At 49.0% G+C, this 18,905-nt stretch overlaps 8 protein-coding genes across 8 annotated transcripts; 5 read left to right on the top strand and 3 right to left on the bottom strand.

The window, feature by feature from the left end:
- Window positions 1-496: 496 nt before the first annotated feature.
- FIESC28_10804 (uncharacterized protein) lies at window positions 497-1,840 on the top strand (the record flags this gene model as incomplete). The annotated part of the gene is made up of 3 exons (XM_031164934.1): window positions 497-742; window positions 891-1,107; window positions 1,158-1,840. 3 exons carry the CDS (start codon window positions 497-499, stop codon window positions 1,838-1,840), a joined length of 1,146 nt encoding a protein of 381 aa, XP_031011010.1.
- Window positions 1,841-2,237: 397 nt separating this feature from the next.
- FIESC28_10803 (uncharacterized protein) lies at window positions 2,238-3,024 on the bottom strand (the record flags this gene model as incomplete). Its single annotated transcript, XM_031164933.1, has 4 exons — window positions 2,238-2,355; window positions 2,410-2,497; window positions 2,702-2,885; window positions 2,935-3,024. The coding sequence occupies 4 exons, from the start codon at window positions 3,022-3,024 to the stop codon at window positions 2,238-2,240; spliced, it is 480 nt and encodes a 159-aa protein (XP_031011009.1).
- A 613-nt stretch (window positions 3,025-3,637) lies between these two features.
- Window positions 3,638-4,297, top strand: FIESC28_10802 (uncharacterized protein; the record flags this gene model as incomplete). Its single annotated transcript, XM_031164932.1, has 2 exons — window positions 3,638-3,669; window positions 3,739-4,297. The coding sequence occupies 2 exons, from the start codon at window positions 3,638-3,640 to the stop codon at window positions 4,295-4,297; spliced, it is 591 nt and encodes a 196-aa protein (XP_031011008.1).
- Window positions 4,298-4,584: 287 nt separating this feature from the next.
- On the bottom strand, window positions 4,585-5,403 carry FIESC28_10801 (uncharacterized protein; the record flags this gene model as incomplete). The annotated part of the gene is made up of 3 exons (XM_031164931.1): window positions 4,585-5,012; window positions 5,069-5,280; window positions 5,336-5,403. 3 exons carry the CDS (start codon window positions 5,401-5,403, stop codon window positions 4,585-4,587), a joined length of 708 nt encoding a protein of 235 aa, XP_031011007.1.
- A 663-nt stretch (window positions 5,404-6,066) lies between these two features.
- FIESC28_10800 (uncharacterized protein) lies at window positions 6,067-8,994 on the bottom strand (the record flags this gene model as incomplete). The annotated part of the gene is made up of 2 exons (XM_031164930.1): window positions 6,067-8,926; window positions 8,978-8,994. The coding sequence occupies 2 exons, from the start codon at window positions 8,992-8,994 to the stop codon at window positions 6,067-6,069; spliced, it is 2,877 nt and encodes a 958-aa protein (XP_031011006.1).
- Window positions 8,995-9,282: 288 nt separating this feature from the next.
- Window positions 9,283-10,453, top strand: FIESC28_10799 (uncharacterized protein; the record flags this gene model as incomplete). The annotated part of the gene is made up of 5 exons (XM_031164929.1): window positions 9,283-9,344; window positions 9,401-9,642; window positions 9,700-10,122; window positions 10,172-10,321; window positions 10,371-10,453. The coding sequence occupies 5 exons, from the start codon at window positions 9,283-9,285 to the stop codon at window positions 10,451-10,453; spliced, it is 960 nt and encodes a 319-aa protein (XP_031011005.1).
- A 555-nt stretch (window positions 10,454-11,008) lies between these two features.
- FIESC28_10798 (uncharacterized protein) lies at window positions 11,009-11,868 on the top strand (the record flags this gene model as incomplete). The annotated part of the gene is made up of 2 exons (XM_031164928.1): window positions 11,009-11,401; window positions 11,446-11,868. The coding sequence occupies 2 exons, from the start codon at window positions 11,009-11,011 to the stop codon at window positions 11,866-11,868; spliced, it is 816 nt and encodes a 271-aa protein (XP_031011004.1).
- A 2,745-nt stretch (window positions 11,869-14,613) lies between these two features.
- On the top strand, window positions 14,614-18,364 carry FIESC28_10797 (uncharacterized protein; the record flags this gene model as incomplete). Its single annotated transcript, XM_031164927.1, has 2 exons — window positions 14,614-18,076; window positions 18,129-18,364. The coding sequence occupies 2 exons, from the start codon at window positions 14,614-14,616 to the stop codon at window positions 18,362-18,364; spliced, it is 3,699 nt and encodes a 1,232-aa protein (XP_031011003.1).
- Between the last annotated feature and the right edge of the window lie 541 nt (window positions 18,365-18,905).

The raw sequence follows: 18,905 nt of genomic DNA, 5'->3' as shown, positions 1-18,905 counted from the left end.
TGTTTTGGTTATACAGTCACTTAGATATAATTCCATCGGATCTCATTGAAAGGAGTGCAAAGTTCTGTTTAACAGATCTTGTATTAAGAAATGTTTTACTTTCAAGACAAAAGTACTCACTCTTGTAACTGTTTCATTCTGTTGAATAAAAAGATTAGATCTAATCTATACATATCAATGTCTCTGTGCTACCCTCCAGAACCTGGTTCCCAGCTTCCAGCTTCTACGGCTCATTCCTCCGAGACCCACCCCCACAAATCAAGATCCGTCCAGATCCGGAGCCGGAGCCGCTTCGAGGCCGAGGCATCTAAGATCTCCATTTCCATCTCCATTTCAAGGCTCAACTTTTAGACTATTGCAACCTAATATTTAATCAAAAGGAAACAAACCCCGAAAAGAAAAAGAGACGAGAAACTTTACCTGAGGAACAAGCTGGGGCGTTGATCTTGTTCTCTCAAGGTGATTAAAGTTTCTGCATTGCTGATCACCCACCACCATGATCCACGATACAGGGGCCTCAATCAGTAACGAGCCCTCTAGAGATACAGAGTCTGAGCGGGAGACAGAGACAGAGACAGAGACTGCAAGCCACAGCATCACCGACGCCGACGTTGTTGAGGCGCTACAGAAGGGTATTCTTGAAGCTGCGAGGGATAACGTTAAGGAGGAACTGATCAACGAGGGAGAGGCGTCGCTGTATTATGACTCTTTGACCATGTCGCCTTTGAACGCAATGTCCGCTGTGAGTGTTCTTTCCGCATTTATCATCCTATTCTTCATATCCCTTTGCTGCGTTGCGTTGCGTTGTCTTCTGTTTCATTCCAATGCGTCTGCTATCCGATTCTTCTCATGTATACTGCAGATTGCTAACCAGTATCATATCTCGCAAGGCCGCTATTGCTCGCTTCCGCGCCTACAAACCTCCAGCATTCCCGCTATGGGACCGTCTTCCGGTCCGGAGACGGGCTGCTGTTTTAATACTGCTGTATGCTGACCGACGCGGTGACCTGCGTGTTGTTATCACCATGCGTGCCGCAAGTCTGAGGAATTTCTCTGGTCATGCCGCCTTTCCTGGAGGCAAGGCGGATGACGCCCAAGAGACACCATGTAAGACATTTTGCCAAGAATCAATACCCTTTACTAATAGCATTGCACAGTCCAGATCGCACGCAGAGAGGCTTGGGAAGAGATTGGGCTACCCATGGACGATTCCAAGCTCCCTAAGCCATTCCGTGTAGAGCATCTGTGCTATCTGCCACCTTCTCTGGCTCGGACTCATCTCGTGGTGAGACCATGTGTTGCTTTTCTACATGCCGACCAGCGAACAGCAGGAGAACCTGCTCCTACTGTGGATGAGACTATGATCCCCAGGCTGGACGCACGCGAAGTCGCAGCTGTCTTCAGCGCACCTTTCTACAATTTCCTCCAGGCAAATGACCTCCCTCCCGGGCCTGGCGAGGTACTTCCTGAAGGTCGATGGTACGATGGATTTTGGCATTCATGGAAAGACCATCGATGGCGAGTGCACAACTTTTATGTTCCCGTTAACAATCAGAGTATTTCCAAACCTCGAAAGGACAGCGAACAAAGCCAACTGGTTGAGAAGTTAGAGAAGGAAGAAGAGCCTGACGGTAGATTCAAGGTCTGGGGTATGACTGCGCGTATTCTAGTGGATGCGGCAAGAATTGCATATGCGCAAGAGCCTGGATTTGAGCATAACGACAGCATTGGCGACGAGGATATCATTGCACATGCGGATAGTTTGGGGGAGCTTGGGGAGAAGGTTCAGGATAAGCCGCAGGAAAAGAAGACTGAGTCTGGTGAGGCCGCCAAGATGTAGCATTGCTTGCATAGATAGAGAGCATGATTGATGATTCATTAGAGTATTGATGTTGAACTCGTTGACAGTCTTGAGAATTAACACTAGATCTTGCAATCCCTAGCTTCACACCGGTTAAGCCTGAGACAATAGAGTTGTGGCGGCTGTACTCTAGCTACAGCAGCAGGCCAAGCACATATGACCAGTTCATGTTGAGCTACCTAAGCTCTCCTTGCTTATCCTAGCCTATCTTGAAATCATCTTGCGTTGATTTCAAGCCAAACGTTTGCTCTTTGACTTTTCGCCTGGATGCTGAGATAGGTACGTAGCTACTTCAAAGAGAATTTGAGTCGTTCCAACGGCAACGCCGCACCACATGTGGCCTTTCCGCAACCGTTGCCTTACAAGGTTTAACTCTTTAATGACATGCGTTCTCCTTTGTGGCAGAGGTTTTTTGTCCAAAGAACAGATATCCGAGAAATGCACCAAGTGAAACGGAGATCATGACCCAACCATTGTATGTCATGAAGACAAGCCTGTCTTTGTTAGACTCGCCGCTCTTCCCCAAGATGGGATTATAAGGAACTTACATAAGCATAAAGGCGTAAAAGTTCTGTAGGGCATACAAGATGGCCTTGATGAGGTGGGCGCGTTGGTCGGCTTGTTCCTGGGATTGCCCTGACAGGATGGGAGTCGATTCAGTAACAGGACCATCAAGACCTCACGGCAAGACTTAGCAACGGTGCGATTTTGGAGACTATCCCCCAGACAATTTTCAGACAAGGCAAGAGGATATAGCGCAACATTCTGTTCTCTTTTGTCTTGGGGTTTCGTATGTGTAATGGCCGTGCAGAGGATGGGGGCAAAGAGACGGGAGCTTACTGGGGGCAGCGCGGACGCGGTTATCGAGAGCTTGTTCGTAGCGGCGGGAGAGAGATCGGAGGGCTTCGTAGCCCATGGCGAGGAGGATGACGGCGACGAGGGAGAAGAGGAGCGAGGTTGTTGATCGGACGTGCCATTGACGGAAGACGATGCAGAGGTTGGTAGTATCCCAGGTGAAGAGCATCTGAATAGCATCAGTATCTGTCCTTTTGCGAGGGATATGGGTTGCATACGTTCATACTGCACATGTCCTTCATGCCTCCGTGGCCGTGATCCATACCACCGTGGTCCATACTGCTGTGATCCATGTGTGCGTGATCCATTGCGAATATATTGATTGTATCGATGTCAACGGTAAGAGATGTTGAAAAGTATATAAAGTCGGTCGAGTATCGAAACGAGCTCAAACTTGCGCAACGTCAGACGGACTCGTTAGAGGTCAGTCGATAGCGAGGGAGCACCAAACGTTAGCTGTCGCATGGGTGGAAGGAATGACGCGACAGTAGGTACTTGATGATGTACTGTGAAATTGGTGATGAGGCATGTACCTGGTGTTTTAGCTCCCATTTCAGTGGGAGGGGTCGAGGACCCTGTCTGTTCTACGGCGCCTACAGCGGGGAGCTACTGAATAGGTCTGCTGCCCATACTTGTGTAAAACTATCATAGTAGTATTAACTACCTAGTACTAAGAATTTCATGTATGGAGGTGATGATATAATAGATTCTCTATATATTCTCTGCATATAGTAAAAGATTGGGTTATCTAAGAAAGGACGTCGCAGCCTCTCCCGTGACATCCGCAACTCACTTACAAATTATCCGCCCCTCAATTCATATCCATTAACCTTAACTTCAATCACAACTCTTTCTCTTCTCTCACTCCATTTAGGTACTCAGATATATCCGCAAAGACGGGAGTTCAAGACAATATCCAAAATGCTTGCGCCTCCTGTGAATCTGCCCAAGTGGTGAGTCAACTACTAGACTGAATCTAGACATGAAGATTGAAACAACTAACCAATTCGTATGAGCAATAGGCTTGAAGAGAACTCTCATCTTCTACAACCGCCCATTAACAACTACTGCGTCTATAATGAAGATTTCAGTGTCATGGTTAATTCACCTTCACTTGATGGCTTGAATGCAGCTAATCATGTCCAGATCGTTGGTGGCCCTAACGCTCGTACTGACTACCACATCAACCAAACCCCAGAATGGTTCTACCAATACAAAGGCGCAATGATGCTCAAAGTCGTCGACGATGGTAAATTCCGCGATATAGTCATCCGTGAAGGCGACATGTTTCTCCTTCCTGGCAACACCCCTCACAATCCTGTCCGCTTCGCAAACACCGTTGGGGTAGTCCTCGAGCAGCGTCGTCCCAAGGATTCACTCGATCGAATGCGCTGGTACTGTTCTGACTGCGGTGAGGTTGTTCATGAGGCTGCATTCCACTGTACAGACTTGGGAACCCAGATCAAGGCGGCTGTGGAGGACTTTAAGGCTAGCGACGAAAAGAGGACTTGTTCCAAGTGTGGTACGCTTGCTGATGTTGCGCCGAAGCCGGGGAGTATTCAGGATCCCAACTTGGGGTGATAACCTAGAGTCTACATCGTTATCTCATGTGTATCAAGACAGGTCAAAAGGCGTATGGGTGGGTGGTGTTGGTGGTGTTGTCCTAGCAGGGGAGGCATAAACATACCGTCAGTGTATTAGAATAGCTGAACATTGAGTCTAAGGGATGAAATTAGACTCTTCACGGCTGTTTAGGCTAGAATTTAGGTTATCTATTTGAACACTATAAACTAAGTAACAGATGCTGCCTTTCATATTATGATATTGGATTTTGAATACTTCACATTTTTAAAGCCCTTACAGTACATCTAAGTCTCGGAGAAGGAGTAAGAACTGGTAGACTCCTCAACAGGAATCTCAATAGCACCCTCCTCTACCTCCTTTCCGTCAATCCTCAAACCAGCGCGCACAACATCACCAGGCGCAGCAGGGCCAACACCAGCAGGTGTACCAGTGAGGACGATATCACCAGGGTGAAGAGTCATGACCTTTGAGATGTCGCTCAGGATACGAGGGATCTGGTAGATCATGAGGTTGGTCGAGCCCTGCTGCTTGGTCTCGCCGTTAAGCTGAAGGAAGAGCTCAACATTGTGAGGGTCCTTGATGGCTGTCTTGGGGATGATGTTGCTCATGGGCAGGAAAGTATCGAAGCCCTTTGCGATTGACCATGGGAGACCCTTCTTCTTGGCCTCGTTCTGGGCATTGCGGGCGGTAAAGTCAATGGCGACAGCGTAAGCTATAGAATGGATGTCAACGTTTCGTTGTTTCTGACAAGGACAGGATATCGCGCACCTTTGACGGCGTCCATGGCGCCCTGAGCATCAGAGGCTTGGAGATCTCGAGTCAGCTTGCCGATGATGAGTGCCAGCTCGACTTCATAGTGCATCTCAATGCCCTTGGGCCTCTGAACAGCTCCCTCGCCAGGAAGGACAATAGATGAGGTAGGCTTGAGGAAGAAGAAGGGCTGCTTGGGCTTGGCGCTGTTAAGCTCAGCAATATGCTCCCTAAGAAACAGATTTTAGTATATGCCATAGCGATTGAGTACATCTAGGGACATACGCAAAGTTGCGGCCAATACAAATGACCTTTCCAGCTTGCTTAAGGCTTGTTGAAGCTTGAGGGGCCATGTTGGCCATTGTACGTCTGAGAGCAAACATGATCGCGATTATCCTGATGAGAAACAATTAAACAAGAAATAATAAACAGAAAAGAAGATCGTCTTTCTTGAATTGATGCTGAAGTAGTCAATGGTTGAGCTTCAGTTTGAATACCTTGAGTAGGTAGCGTCGGACACATGCTCCGATACAAAGTTTCGGAGATTGAGTCCCGAAAGGTAGAGCAAATGCTCCAGGGTAAGTTACTTTCGGTGATAGAATTAGAAGCCATCGCCGACTTCGCAGTAGAGTAGTCTCTCAAACAATGTCACTGTTTAGAAGCATCCGTGGATTCGTACATATAATGACTTTGTTTCTTATCCCATGTTTATTCAAAGTGTCTCTTATTCTTTACTGCCGATTATGTTTGCGTCTCGAGTCAAAGAAACTTGATGGCATAACCCAAATCTGACCGTTCTGCAGTACAGATTCCGCCTCGATAGGCGTGAGCACCAAGAAACGGACAGGGCTATTTTCAGTTGAATCAGAGTACGAGAAACTCCCAGCAAGCTATTGTAAAACGTTTCTTTTGAATTTTTGACGTTATGGAAAATTGGTAACAGCGGGGATATAGTACCTGAAAATCTATGCTTTTTGCCCTTCTCTACATGAAATCTCAAATCCTGCCTCTTTACATTAAGCAATGTGAACAAATGTCCTCTTCTTAGCACTCCTAGCGTCGTTCTCCTCCTCCCAGTTCTCATCAACGTAGTCCTTGATACTCTTGTCACGAATCTGCATGCCGACAACCTTGAGAGCAGCAATATTGACTCCCATCTCGTCCTTCTGGCGCTTGAGAGAAGCGCGAAGGTTGGTGCGGATACCGTCGAGCATGACCTTCATGGTGCGGTTTGCAACAATCTGCTTGTGATGCGTCTTGAGCATGAAGAACAGAATGCGGCACGTCAGGGGCATGTTCATGGAACGCATGGCAAAGATGTTGAGGAAAGTGAATAGGATGGGAACGGAAGCGAAGGGTAAGACAAGGAGAGCGTCGTGAAGTGCGGATGCTTTGATCTTCTGCAGAACAGATAGAACGTAGGCTTCGGCAGTGACGTTGCCGAGGGCGAGGAAGACTGGGTTGCGCTGAGGGGGCTGGGCATGCGGATCTGTAAGTTTGGCTTCCTCGTACTCCCTGAGGAGGTTCAAGTCAGCCATACCCATCTCGAGTGCCTCTGCTATCCGTTCACCAGCCATGAGGGTTTCTGTAGTCTGTTTACTCGCTGCATCAACCTCGTTGTTCTCATCCTGTGCATCCGCGTCGCGTTCCAGGGATGTGGTAAGGGTACTCTCATACAACTCCTCCATCTCCTTCTCGCGCTCTTCCTCAAGGAAGATCTGCTCATCGGTCTCATCCCAGACCCGAATGCTCTTGTCGTGGCCGGCACTGACCAAAAGATTTCCGCTGTGCGATACAGCAATAGCCCACACTTCTCCGTGGTGACCATCAAGTCTTTGAATCTGCTCAAACTTGTCACCATCCCAGTATCGGATTGTGCGGTCCTTGCTGCTACTGAAGAAATGGTGGCCGTTGCCATCGTTGTTGTGCGGCACAAAGGCAACCTGCAGAATACTGTCCTTGTGGCCATACAGGGCTTTGTGACAATCACCGAAATCGAGACCCCATATCCTGATGTTCTTGTCGGCCGAACTTGTGACAATCATCTTGCTGTCACATGAGATATCCATGCTAAGGACGGGGAGTTTATGGCCGTAAAGGTTGAGGTAGAGTTTGAGGGAATCGACAAAGAAGACCTTGACGGTGCTGTCGAAGAGGGCAACAGCCAGGAGCTTTGCATCCGGTGAGAACTTCAGGCTGAGAATATCGTGGGAAACCTTTAGTGTCCTTGAGTGCACCAGCTTGAGCTTGGGCGTCGTTCTCCTTGTACCGAGAACCTCTTCCTGAACAATCTTGAAATCCCAAAACTTGGCAGTCTGGTCAGCACTACCGGAAACCACAGACTGGCCATCGGGGTGAACGCTCAGCGACCAGATAGCTTTCTCGTGAGCATCGACGCTGTCGAGAAGGGCAGCTGATGCCACATCGAAAAGTTGCAACTCGCCGTTCTTGGTACCAACAACCACGACCTTGTCTCCAGGAAGGAAAGCACAGCACAGAGCGTAACCACACTCGAATGTTCGAATGCAATTCTGAGTCTTGATATTCCAGATCTTCAGGTTACCGTTGGAGGCAGAAGCCAGCATCTTGTCGTCCGAGCTAAGCGAAAGGGCTCGAATATCTGTTCGGTGACCGGGCAACTCGACGGATAAAGCTCTTGTGTATTCAGGGGCATCCTCCTTCTTCGATTTATCACTCTTGTCCTTGCGCGAAACGCTGTAGTACTCGAGCAGGTTGTTTGTGGTTCCTACTAGCAGGTGAAGCTCTTTCTGTCCGCTTGGAACGGCCCAGTCAACCGAGCGAACCCTTCCTCCAGTTCGAACAATGACATGTTGGATGAACACATCGCTGATATCGGCCTTTGAGACGTCCTCTTCACCGTTGGCTTCCTCTTCAGTCGCCTTACCATCCTTCGCCTTCTCACGACGTCTTCTTCGCTTACGGGCCAGTGCCTTTTTTATTTCGGCCTCGGATCGCAGACGCCACACGTCGACCGCTTTTTCTGAACCATGAACGGCAAAGTAGTCTTTCTTGGGGTGAAATACAACTTCGGTTGCCTTATCCTTGCTTTGTCGATGTAATGTTCCACGGTCCTGGAGATATTGGGCTGCAGCAGGTGTGTCGACCTGGCGGGCGCTGAGCGCAAGACCATCGGTGTCCAATGACCAAACCTTGATTTCGCCATCGTTTCCAGCTGTGACACATCCGCTGTAATCTGGCGAAAGACCCAGAGCCCAGCACTCGCCGTTGGTTTGCGAAATGTGGGTTTCTATGCAGTGCCTTGACGAAAGATCCCAGAGTTTAATGAGCGAGTCTTTGCCAGTTGTCAAGAGGAAGCCTTCGTGGGTAGATTCACCATCGACAACCATGGCCTGCGCACCATCCTCATCCTGAACCTGGGCGACTGGCTCAACAAACTGCAAGCCAGTAATCTGATCCTTGTGTCCTCGCAACTTGAATTGACCAACTTCTGCCACAAGATCCCACATGATGATGTCTGTGTCCCGAGAACCACTGGCAAGTCTGCAGCCGGACTTGTCGAATACGAGTTTTGTAATTGCTGACTTATGTCCGTTGAAGTTGAGGACAACAGAAGCAATCTTGCTATCCCAGAGTCGAATGCTACCATCTTCATATCCAACGGCGAAGACGTCCTTGTCGGCTTTGCTTTGCGCGATCGCAGTCACTGGCACCGTGCATCGTTCATCTCTCCAGCGGCTCAGGAGTTCGCCCTTCTTGATATCCCAGCAAAGAACCTCCTCGTTCGCGGCGACGATCGCCTGTCCTGCGCCAGTTCCTGTTCGGTCTTTGGAAGACCATACAAGGTTCGAAGTCGCCGAGGCGACGACGCCAAAGGACTTGCCATGCTCGTATTTTCTGTTCAAGAAACAATTAGATTGAGTCGCTTACTTTCTTGTATCAACTTACAAGTATGACTTGACCATATTTGCGCGGTTGCGACCAGAATTGGCCCTTCTTTAATTTTGTCTCTAACAAAAAGATCCCAGAATCTTTCTTTACATCCGCCGCGGAAAGGTACGAGGTGGGAAATTTTCTTATCGATAAGAGAGCATCCACCTGCTCCACAGCGAAGCTCTTTGTCACGTGTGATGGCTGGGAGCTTGACGCTCACCACGTAAGCCCCACTACCAGGCGTCACCTACTGTACCCGTACTACCTAAGCTCCAGTAACAACGAGAGTAAAGGGGAGCGCATACAACTCAATCAACAAAATGCTTCTGCTAGATTACCAAAACGTACTGATCCAGTCGGTTCTGACTGAGAGGTTCTCTGGGTAAGATTGCGCATATCGAAATGTCTTGAAACGAGAGCTAATGGATCGTACGTCAGAGCCCCTCCCGCTTCCATTGACCAGACGGTCAGCGACTTCGACGGCGTTACGTTCCATATCTCGACTCCCGAGACCAAGACCCAGATCCTCCTATCTATCCAAATACGATGTTTCCCCGATCTTGTCAAGTATGGAGCTGAAGAGGTCCTCCAGCGAGAGTACGGCAACTATGTGACAGCTGTCGAGGCCGGCTATGACTTCTCTGTTATGGTGGACTTGGAGAACCTCCCAGAGTCAAAGGGTAGAGCAACTTGTGGTCTATATGAGTATACCGTCTCCAATGCTAACCATTGACCAGAGGAACGTAATGAGCTGGCTCTCAAATTCGCTCTCCTGAAGCGCAACGCCATGGCCGCCCCATTCGAGCAAGCCTATAAGGAGCACTACGCACTGAAGGAGGAAGCTTCCAAATTCTCTTCCGAAGACGCTCCCCAGGGAGTCCGAGAGGGAGGTGAAGTTAAGGCGATCCATTACCGAGAGGAGGAAGCCATTTATGTAAAGGCCAGCCACGACCGAGTTACCGTCATCTTCAGCACCGTCTTCCGTGAAGAGACCGATCGAGTATTTGGTAAGGTGTTTATTCAGGAGTTCGTCGATGCTCGAAGAAGAGCCATTCAAAACGCTCCTCAAGTCTTGTTCAGGAACGACGCTCCCCTTGAACTGCAGGGCGTCCCAGGAATCCAGAACACTGGATCCGGGGATATCGGCTACGTGACTTTCGGTAAGCGCAAATTCGCCGCGAATATAGACATCAACTAATTGCATCATAGTTCTTTTCCCTCGCCATCTCACTCCTCAGCGCATGACCGATGTTATTTCTCATATTCAGACTTTCCGTGACTATTTCCATTACCATATCAAGGCCTCAAAAGCCTATATCCACTCTCGTATGCGAAAGCGAACTGCCGACTTCCTCCAAGGTAAGCATTGTCCATTGAATCGGTGCAATCGCAGAGCTAACATGTCCAGTGTTGCGCCGTGCCAGGCCCGAGAACGAGGAGAAGGAGAGGAAGACTGCCAGTGGCAGAACCTTCAAGGTGCAAGGAAATTAGATTTTGGTACAACAGGAGAGTCCCTGTGTACGCAATGTTACACATCGACCGATTTGGTTCAACGCTGTTGAGCCGTTAAATGGGACGGCGAGGCGCGGGTAGATGATAGTTGAGCGAATGATACTATAAAACCACGATTTTATAACCAAGCCCGAATTTGAGATCAACAAATGACTAATTGTTAAACACGTATATTTATGAGCTAGCTATCATGAGGTTGATCGTCTTGGCGCCTAGTGGATACATCCAGTTGTACGTTTCAAGTCTCGCAACAGCTGGCATAGATTGAGCGTGTCAACTGCTGAGTTGTAAGACCTAAACCTTGCCCTTAGGACTTGACTCAGAAGCGATTGAAGCACCCATCCGGATTCTGCTGGCACCTGGTTATCTTTTAGACCTTGAATAGGTACCTGATTGTATTCGCCTTAGGCACCACCTAATTAGCGGTGGAGGGCTTGATCTTCAAGGGTCCTTTTGAGGTCGCAAGATCTTGCCGATACATGCCGCTTTTCTTTGTTACAACACCAAAACAAACGACCCTGAGTCGTGACAACAATGGTATGGCCGTTCGGACCCTGGAACTCTGAGAGGGAAAATGAGAAGAAGAGACTCGAAGAAGAGGCGAAGCGGCGGCCTGTATCATGGACGGACACAATAGATCGCCTTAGATCAGATCCTTTCGATGCAGCACAATCTTGGGCGCCCGTGGTGCTGTTCCCACTAGCAGGCATGGCAGCTCTTCAACTCTATGCGAATTACCTTCGTCGGATTCCTGGTTCCGCATATGTGCGCCCCAACTTCTTTCGCAATCGAAGTATCTATGGACGGGTTAGCAGCGTTGGTGATGGAGACAACTTCCATCTCTTCCACACACCAGGCGGTCGTTCCTTGGGATGGGGCTGGTTAAGAAAGATTCCCGAAGCCCGCAAGGACCTCAAAGACCGGACGGTATGTACGCGTTTAGCGACTGAATACGTCTCCATACTAATCAGGCTGAAACAAAGATCCCGATCCGCATCGCTGGTGTCGACGCTCCGGAATGCGCCCACTTCGGAAAGCCAGCACAACCTTATTCAGCCGAAGCCCTCGCATGGCTAAGAAACTACATCCTCAAACGTAACGTTCGAGCATATGTGTGGAGACGGGATCAGTACGATCGAATCGTCGCAACAGTGTATACCCGACGGTGGTTGTTGCGGAGGGATGTAGGTCTGGAGATGATCAAAGCTGGCATGGCAACGACATACGAGGCCAAGCAAGGAGCAGAATTTGGAGGAAGACAAAAGCTCTACGAGAAGGCCCAAGCTAAAGCGAAACGTAAACGAAAGGGAATGTGGGCTGGCAATGCCAAAGATTTCGAAAGCCCAAGAGCTTACAAGACGAAATGGGCTGGAACTGACAAGACCGGCACTTGAAGATACCGAGCACGATTGATGATCATGGTAAAACGACAGCATGGATTGGGTTGCATTAGAGAGACATCCCAGCATGAATTAAGAAAGAATCAAGAATTTCAAAGACCAAGGCTACAACGGAGTACTATCGGCTAGGTATACATATTATGTATGGCATCTCGCTTTGTGATATATTTTAGGTCTTGTTTAGCAGATCATTGAGACTGACAATGAGGCTTAGCAAAGAGGCCCCCATTATTCAAGAGCCCGAATTCAGGTTGTTCGGCTGTCATTGCATTGAAAGCAAGACTGGCATCGACCATGGACGCCAGTTGCAAAGGATTGGTCTGACACGTTGGCAGGCATGGACATAGCCATAGCCGGTGCCAGAGCCGGTTACGACACAAAAAGCAAACAACAGGCCGGGGGTCCCACGCAAGGGACTAGCCAGCACGATTCAGAGTGGTTTCAGAAGGTTGTCGGTTTGTGTTAGTGATGTAAAACTAAAGCCAAGACAGCCATGAACAAGCACAAGGAAAACGTGTCTTAACATGAGAGATGTTCTCGAAACTGTGTCGATCAAAGGAGATCGGCGACTCGCTCTCTTCATAGTACATTGGTTACCAGCATAATTTTGTTGCTCCAGTAAGTTACGCCTCGTATAGGTACCTATAGCAGTGCTGTGAATGTACATGCATGGATATACCATGCGTCTGGCCCCTGCATTATACTGCAAAGCAATCAAATTCTCGTCTATCAAAGCAAGCACCAGAAACAAACATTCAATTCCAATAATTGCCATTCGCTTGCTAATGCAACTTACAAACCATCAAAACGCTATCATTTGGGGACAAACAAGAGTAACAATGCACAACAGGCTGTGATACCACAGTCGAAAAGCCCCTGCCTTATCCCCCAACCTCCTGAGTTTTAGCGCGTGATAGCCTCAAAAATACGCGGGTAGCGATGGCACTGGGCACTACCTTGCACTGTCGAGTTATATTGTCTGGATCAACCGCTTAAGCTTCAGCCATGATAGCGTGTAAGCCACGCACTACTTGAGCATGGGTATGAAGGAGGCCAACGGTCAGAGGTAAGAGATCAGCAAATGTACAGTAGTAAGTATATGGATGGCGATGATGAGGATCACGATGAATATCACTCTCAGCGTTGGTCAAATCCAAGATATAGTACATTCATTGCAATGGATGTTATGAACGTTATGCATGGAAGTTGAGTTTAGCCAGTAAGTTCTTCTGTAGGTAGCTGTTTCCCAGCATTGGAAGCTTGCAGCGGCAGGTGAAAAGGAAGCCCCACTCATCCCCTGGAAACCCCAGTCAAGCCAAGCCAAGCCAAGCCAACATCGACGGGAATCAGCTCTTCCCTCTCGGTCTCTCCTAATTCTCACCTCATCCTCCGCGATAATTCTTAGAGCCGTGAGAGAGAGAGGAGGATCCTTACCTTTGCATCTTGCAACCCTTCACTCGTTATACTCGTCTCTTCTCGTCTCTTCTTTTCTCTATTGTTTGTTTCCCCAATTCAGCACAACACCAGTCAGTGTGCTATACTTAATACACCGCCCACGTCAACTCGACAACAATTGAATACCAGCTCCGGCTCAGCCTCAGCCTCAATTGATTGATACTCGGTATTCGCACTCATTAATACCGCGTTCTTTTCTTATCTAGATTTGTTACCGCCCTTTCTTCAGTCTGCAGCAACCCGAACCACCCAGCCATCTTGTACGGCCTTAATTCAGCATTCCAACGGTTGTCGACCTGGAGACACGATATCTGTCCCTCACCTCAATCTTTAATCGAATACCAGCTACCCAGACGCGTGCCTCACCTCGGAGACACACAACTACTGCAAAAGCACCTCGTCACCCCGCACTTTGGACGCGGTAGAACACGAAAAACCATCACCCAGTGGGCAATCGTACATTAGATCATTGCCACCAACGACATCTCTTGATACGAGGACGACGCTCGCCGATAATCAAACTCTGGGTGCTTCTCTCAAACCTATTGGGTGCTGAATTAATTAAGGTGGCGCCCTTGCACAACTTCTGTGGCTGTACTACGTACCTCGGTCGTACATCGTGAAACTCAGGTACGTTTATTTTCTCCTTTTTCATCACCAAGACAAGATTGTTACATTTTTTACAATCGAGAGCCATCGACGCATGTTGTTTGCCTCGTCCACTTTCTTCGTTACGACGCTGTTATTTCGGTTGCTGCTTAATTATTTGTCGTCATCCCACATCCATGCGCAGGTACCGCATTGCACTGAACATTGGGGTCTAACCGAGTCGGGCTAGTGGTCAGATACTGGAAAATCCAATGCACGCCTAGAGAACGGACATCGCCATCGCTAGCAATTTCCCGCATACGTGCTGCAGTAGTACTGCTAGCCGCCCAACCTACATCCTACAAACCACGATTTTAATTTCCATTGCGCACACTCGACGACTTTGCAACAAGCGACTTTCCAAGCGACAATCTTGACGAATAATTCGAACCATATCCCACGATCTTTACCTGTTTTCACAGCTGGTTGGCTTCTTCCAGTGCGCACCAATCCGCATCGCTCCCGCTTTCTCGACCGTTAGGAAACGCGATTCTTTGCCCCTTGACATGGCCCACAGTCAATCCTGAGATGCATGCGCGACCAAAATTGATTTCCAAGACTCATAAAATTTGATATTCCAGCGCGGGAACCGGTAGCGAAAACGATCATATCGATAGCAGGCGATAATTCACAGTTATGCGATTACCTCTTCAACGGCGTGGCCCATCGGCACGCCAAAGCCACAGCCTAGGTCCCGTTCTGGGTTCTAGCCTTATGGCTTTAGCAGCTCTGGCGCCTTTTACACAAGCCATCAACTTCAACTCAGTACCATCGCCGAACCTTGACTTTTCAAATTTAGGCAGGATCGGCATAGTCGGAGACTTTGATGGAATTTCACTTTACGAATATGAGGGGCAGAATGAGAGTCCTCGCAACTCCAATGGCAGCGAGTCACTCCTGGCCCAACTGCCTAATGGCGCCTTCACATCGATAATATCCAGCGATGCCTCGATACGAGCCATGTGCTCATTCCAACTCAGTAATGGAGAAATGCAGGGAGTGGTAATAGGTGGTAATTTCACGAGCTTGGACGGCACACAATCGAAGGCAGTTGCGCTCTTCAACCCTAGCACGACTGAAATCACCCCTCTGACCGGAATCGAGGGCGAAGTCAACGCTGTGTATTGCGACCAAGAACGAGACACGGTTTACGTGGGTGGTAATTTTAAGGGCGCCAACTCCACCAACGCGATCGCATGGGTTGGCACAGATGGATGGACAAACTTACCGTTCGCTGGTTTCAATGGTCCTGTAAAGGCCATCACGAAAGCTTCTAACGGGCACATCATCTTTGGTGGTACTTTTACAGGTCTAGGAAACTCGAGTGCCCCCAACGAATCTATCAGCCAGATCATTAACCTCTCGACGGCAAACATCACCGACGACCATGGCTCTTCAAGTACTGACCCCAAAGACATTGTCTGCCCTGGGTCTTCGTCAAGTCCTTGGTTACTTCAAGACAACACACCCGGTTACTGGGAAGCCGATTTCTCCTTTGGTTTCGCGCCTTCCAAGCTGAGGCTTCGAAATACCCGCCAGGATGGCCGTGGCACCAAAACATTTCGCTTCGTCGCTTACCCAATTGATGGAATCATGAACCTGACATATGTCGATCCAGAGAGTGGAAACAATGTTACCTGCACTAGCGAGTGCCCTCTCCTCGACAACGATGATTATCAAGATTTCACATTTGTCAACCGTGTCGGCATGAATAGGTTCCGACTTGCTGTTTCTGACTGGTATGGCAGTGGTGGTGGCTTAGAGGCCATCGAGCTATATCAGAGCGATATCTATGCATATGCTATCTCTGACTTCAACGAACCGAAATGCGGCGGAGTTAAGAACCCGTCCTCGGCTACTCACACCGGACCCTGGAAAGTTTCTCCCTCTTTGGAGAGCAGCTCTGAGTACCTCGTTGCTGAACTTGAGGGCAATTATGACCCCGAATCAGTCTCTGTCACGTTCTATCCCAATATCATGGAATCTGGCAATTATTCTGTTAACATTTACACCCCTGGTTGTCAAGCCGATGACACCTGTGACTCAAGAGGTCGTGTCAATATCACGGGCATCATGGCAGGTGATGATGACAAGGATACTAATTTCACGTCCACATTATACCAAACGAACTACTTCGACAAATACGACCAGATCTATTTCGGATATATCGAGAAGAGCTCGGGATCTTTCAAGCCTTCGGTCACCCTTCGCCCACTGGCTGGTCAAGACGTCGACTCACTGACGATCGTTGCTCAGAGGGTCGAATTTACCCTTACCAACTCAACTGGTGGCCTCAACGGTCTCTTCGACTTCGACCCTGAACAAGCCGTCGTCAATGCATCAAGCCTTTCGAGCTCTCCAATCAACAAACTTGGCGCCAGCTTCGACAGAACCTCTGGTGTATCTGTTCTTGTCACGGACAAGAATATCACCTACGTTGGTGGCAACTTCACCTCCAAGGATCACGACAACATCCTCGCTATTATCGAAAATGACGATGTCAAGGAGCCCGGCGGTGGCCTCAACGGCGAGGTTTTCACTATGTATTTGAACGACACCCAGCTCTATGTTGGTGGAGACTTTTCAAATACCGACAATGGACCCGTGGCTGGCCTGGACAACATTGCCGTCTATGATACCGAAGAGGATAAATGGAGTCCCTTGGGTGCTGGCCTTGACGGTCCTGTCAAGTACGCTGTGCCACTAATGATAAACATCACCGCGGATACGCCTGAACTGGTTATCGCTTTCACCGGCAGTTTCTCTTCATGCAACGCTTTCGATGAATATAATTCCATCTCAGTGGACGGCTTCGCCGTCTGGGTGACTTCTAAGGGCAATTGGTTGCAAAACCTTGACGGTAACTATCCTGCCTTTGGTGGATCACTTACAGCTGCTCTTCTTGACATTCCTATGGACGGAGGCTCTCTCTATGCCGGCGCTCTTTCATCCGCACAGCTTGGCGCCGGTGGTGCCGCCACCCTCGGGGATGACGGCCTCGGTCATTTCCCTCTTAAAATTCGCACGTCCACGTCGTCATCTAACTCTTCCAAGTTAACACGACGTGATGTGACTTCATTCGACAGAAACACTACTGGCGTCGTGACTGGTGTCTTCTATGACGATAACGACTACAACATCACTATCCTCGCAGGACATTTCACTACTGAGTCAACGAAGGGTGAAGAAATTCAGAATATCGTCCTTCTCGAGGATGATACTGTGACAGGACTCGGGTCCGACATTTCCAACAGTTCCACTTTCGTCGCTCTCGCTGTTCGTGACGGCATCCTGTTCGCGGGTGGTGATATCAGTGGTGCAATCGATGGGACTGATATCCGTGGCCTTGTCTCATACAACCTGGAATCGAAATCGTTCAACTCACAACCCCCCTCTGTATCTGGTGCCAATAGCACCGTCGCAGCGATCGCCGTTCGTCCCGGTGATTCTGGCGAGGTCTATGTGGGCGGCTCATTCGACACTGCCGGTGCCTTGGACTGTCCTGGTCTTTGCACCTACAACGTGAACTCTGGGCAGTGGAATCGCCCAGGTAGTCAGCTTGAGGGTACCGTCTTCAGTTTGCTGTGGATGAGTAAAAACCAGCTGGTTGTTGGTGGTGATCTCCGTGGCAATGGGTCAGACAATCGTTACCTTTCAAGCTGGGACGCCAATTCGGAATCTTGGTCCAACTTTCCCGGCTCCGAAAATATTCCCGGTCCTATCTCAGTCATCTCCCCCGGATCTAGTGACTACAAACAGCTTTGGGTGTCTGGCACTTCTGCCGATGACAACTCTATCTATGTCATGAAGTATGATGGTGAAGCTTGGCATACTGTCAAGCCTTCTTTGTCATTAGACACGATCATCCGCGGCCTACAGGTCTTTTCCGTCACGGAGGACCATGAGGACACCGATCTGCTGGATAAGAACCAGGTCTTAATGTTGACAGGCTCTATCGACATCCCTGACTTTGGGGTTGCTTCTGCAGCTCTCTTCAATGGCACAGCGTACCAACCCTATGCAATGACGATAAAGGCGGGTGATGGTCCAGGCACCATCGCCAGTATCTTTTCTCAGAGGGACAGCTTCTTTAAAGAAGGTAAGTTTTTACGCCATGCTATATGTTTGATGTATACTAATGTCGTATTCAGAGAAGCACATGGCTTTGGGCTTTGTCGTCCTCATCGGCCTTGCCATCGCACTTGGACTAATGCTTCTTCTTGTCCTTTGTGGAATCATTCTCGACCGCATCCGCAAGAAGCGTGAGGGCTACGTCCCTGCGCCTACGTCCATGTACGACCGAGGCAGCGGAATGCGACACATCCCGCCTCATGAACTCCTCGAGTCTCTAGGACACGGTCGAGGTGGCGCACCACCTCGCGTGTAAAGTAAGGAGGAAGATGCATAGTCTTTTCAAGATATTGTCGTTTTAGCAAGCTGCATGCATGTCTGGTTTGAGACCTTGGGCGTTTTGGAAAGGTGTACGGGATTGTTTTCGGACCAAAGAGGTCCCTTGCTATTTTCGGAAAATGGAATCACATACTGAGATCCCTGTGTGAGCATGTGGGCTCTGGTTCTATGAGCCGAAGACGCATTGTTCGGAGGCTTCAGCTTGGCACTATACCCCTACTTCGGCTGGATCCTGGAGAGGGCATTCCCAACTGGAAACAGGCTGTCCCGGTCCTGCAGGGCCTACTCTCTCTGTTCCCCATTACTTACTTCACTCCCATTTCCCTTTTTCGCTTCATGAGGTCATGACCCATCGGTTGATGTCTACCTGTCGATTATGTTTTTCTCTTCAATACTGCCCATAGATGCAGATGCCTTAGTTTGTGGGGATGACATTTCGGTCGTCTCCTTTCGTTGTATATTACTTTCAAAAGTCTACACTCAAAAGACTGCTGAGAATCCGGGGTCCGTGTTAACGG

This window comes from Fusarium coffeatum, assembly GCF_003316985.1.
Source record: "Fusarium coffeatum strain FIESC_28 chromosome Unknown BRIP53273_contig_332, whole genome shotgun sequence".
Lineage (NCBI taxonomy): Eukaryota > Fungi > Ascomycota > Sordariomycetes > Hypocreales > Nectriaceae > Fusarium > Fusarium coffeatum.
The sequence above is the reverse complement of the archived record's forward strand: the minus strand, read 5'-3'. Positions and strand labels throughout refer to the sequence as shown.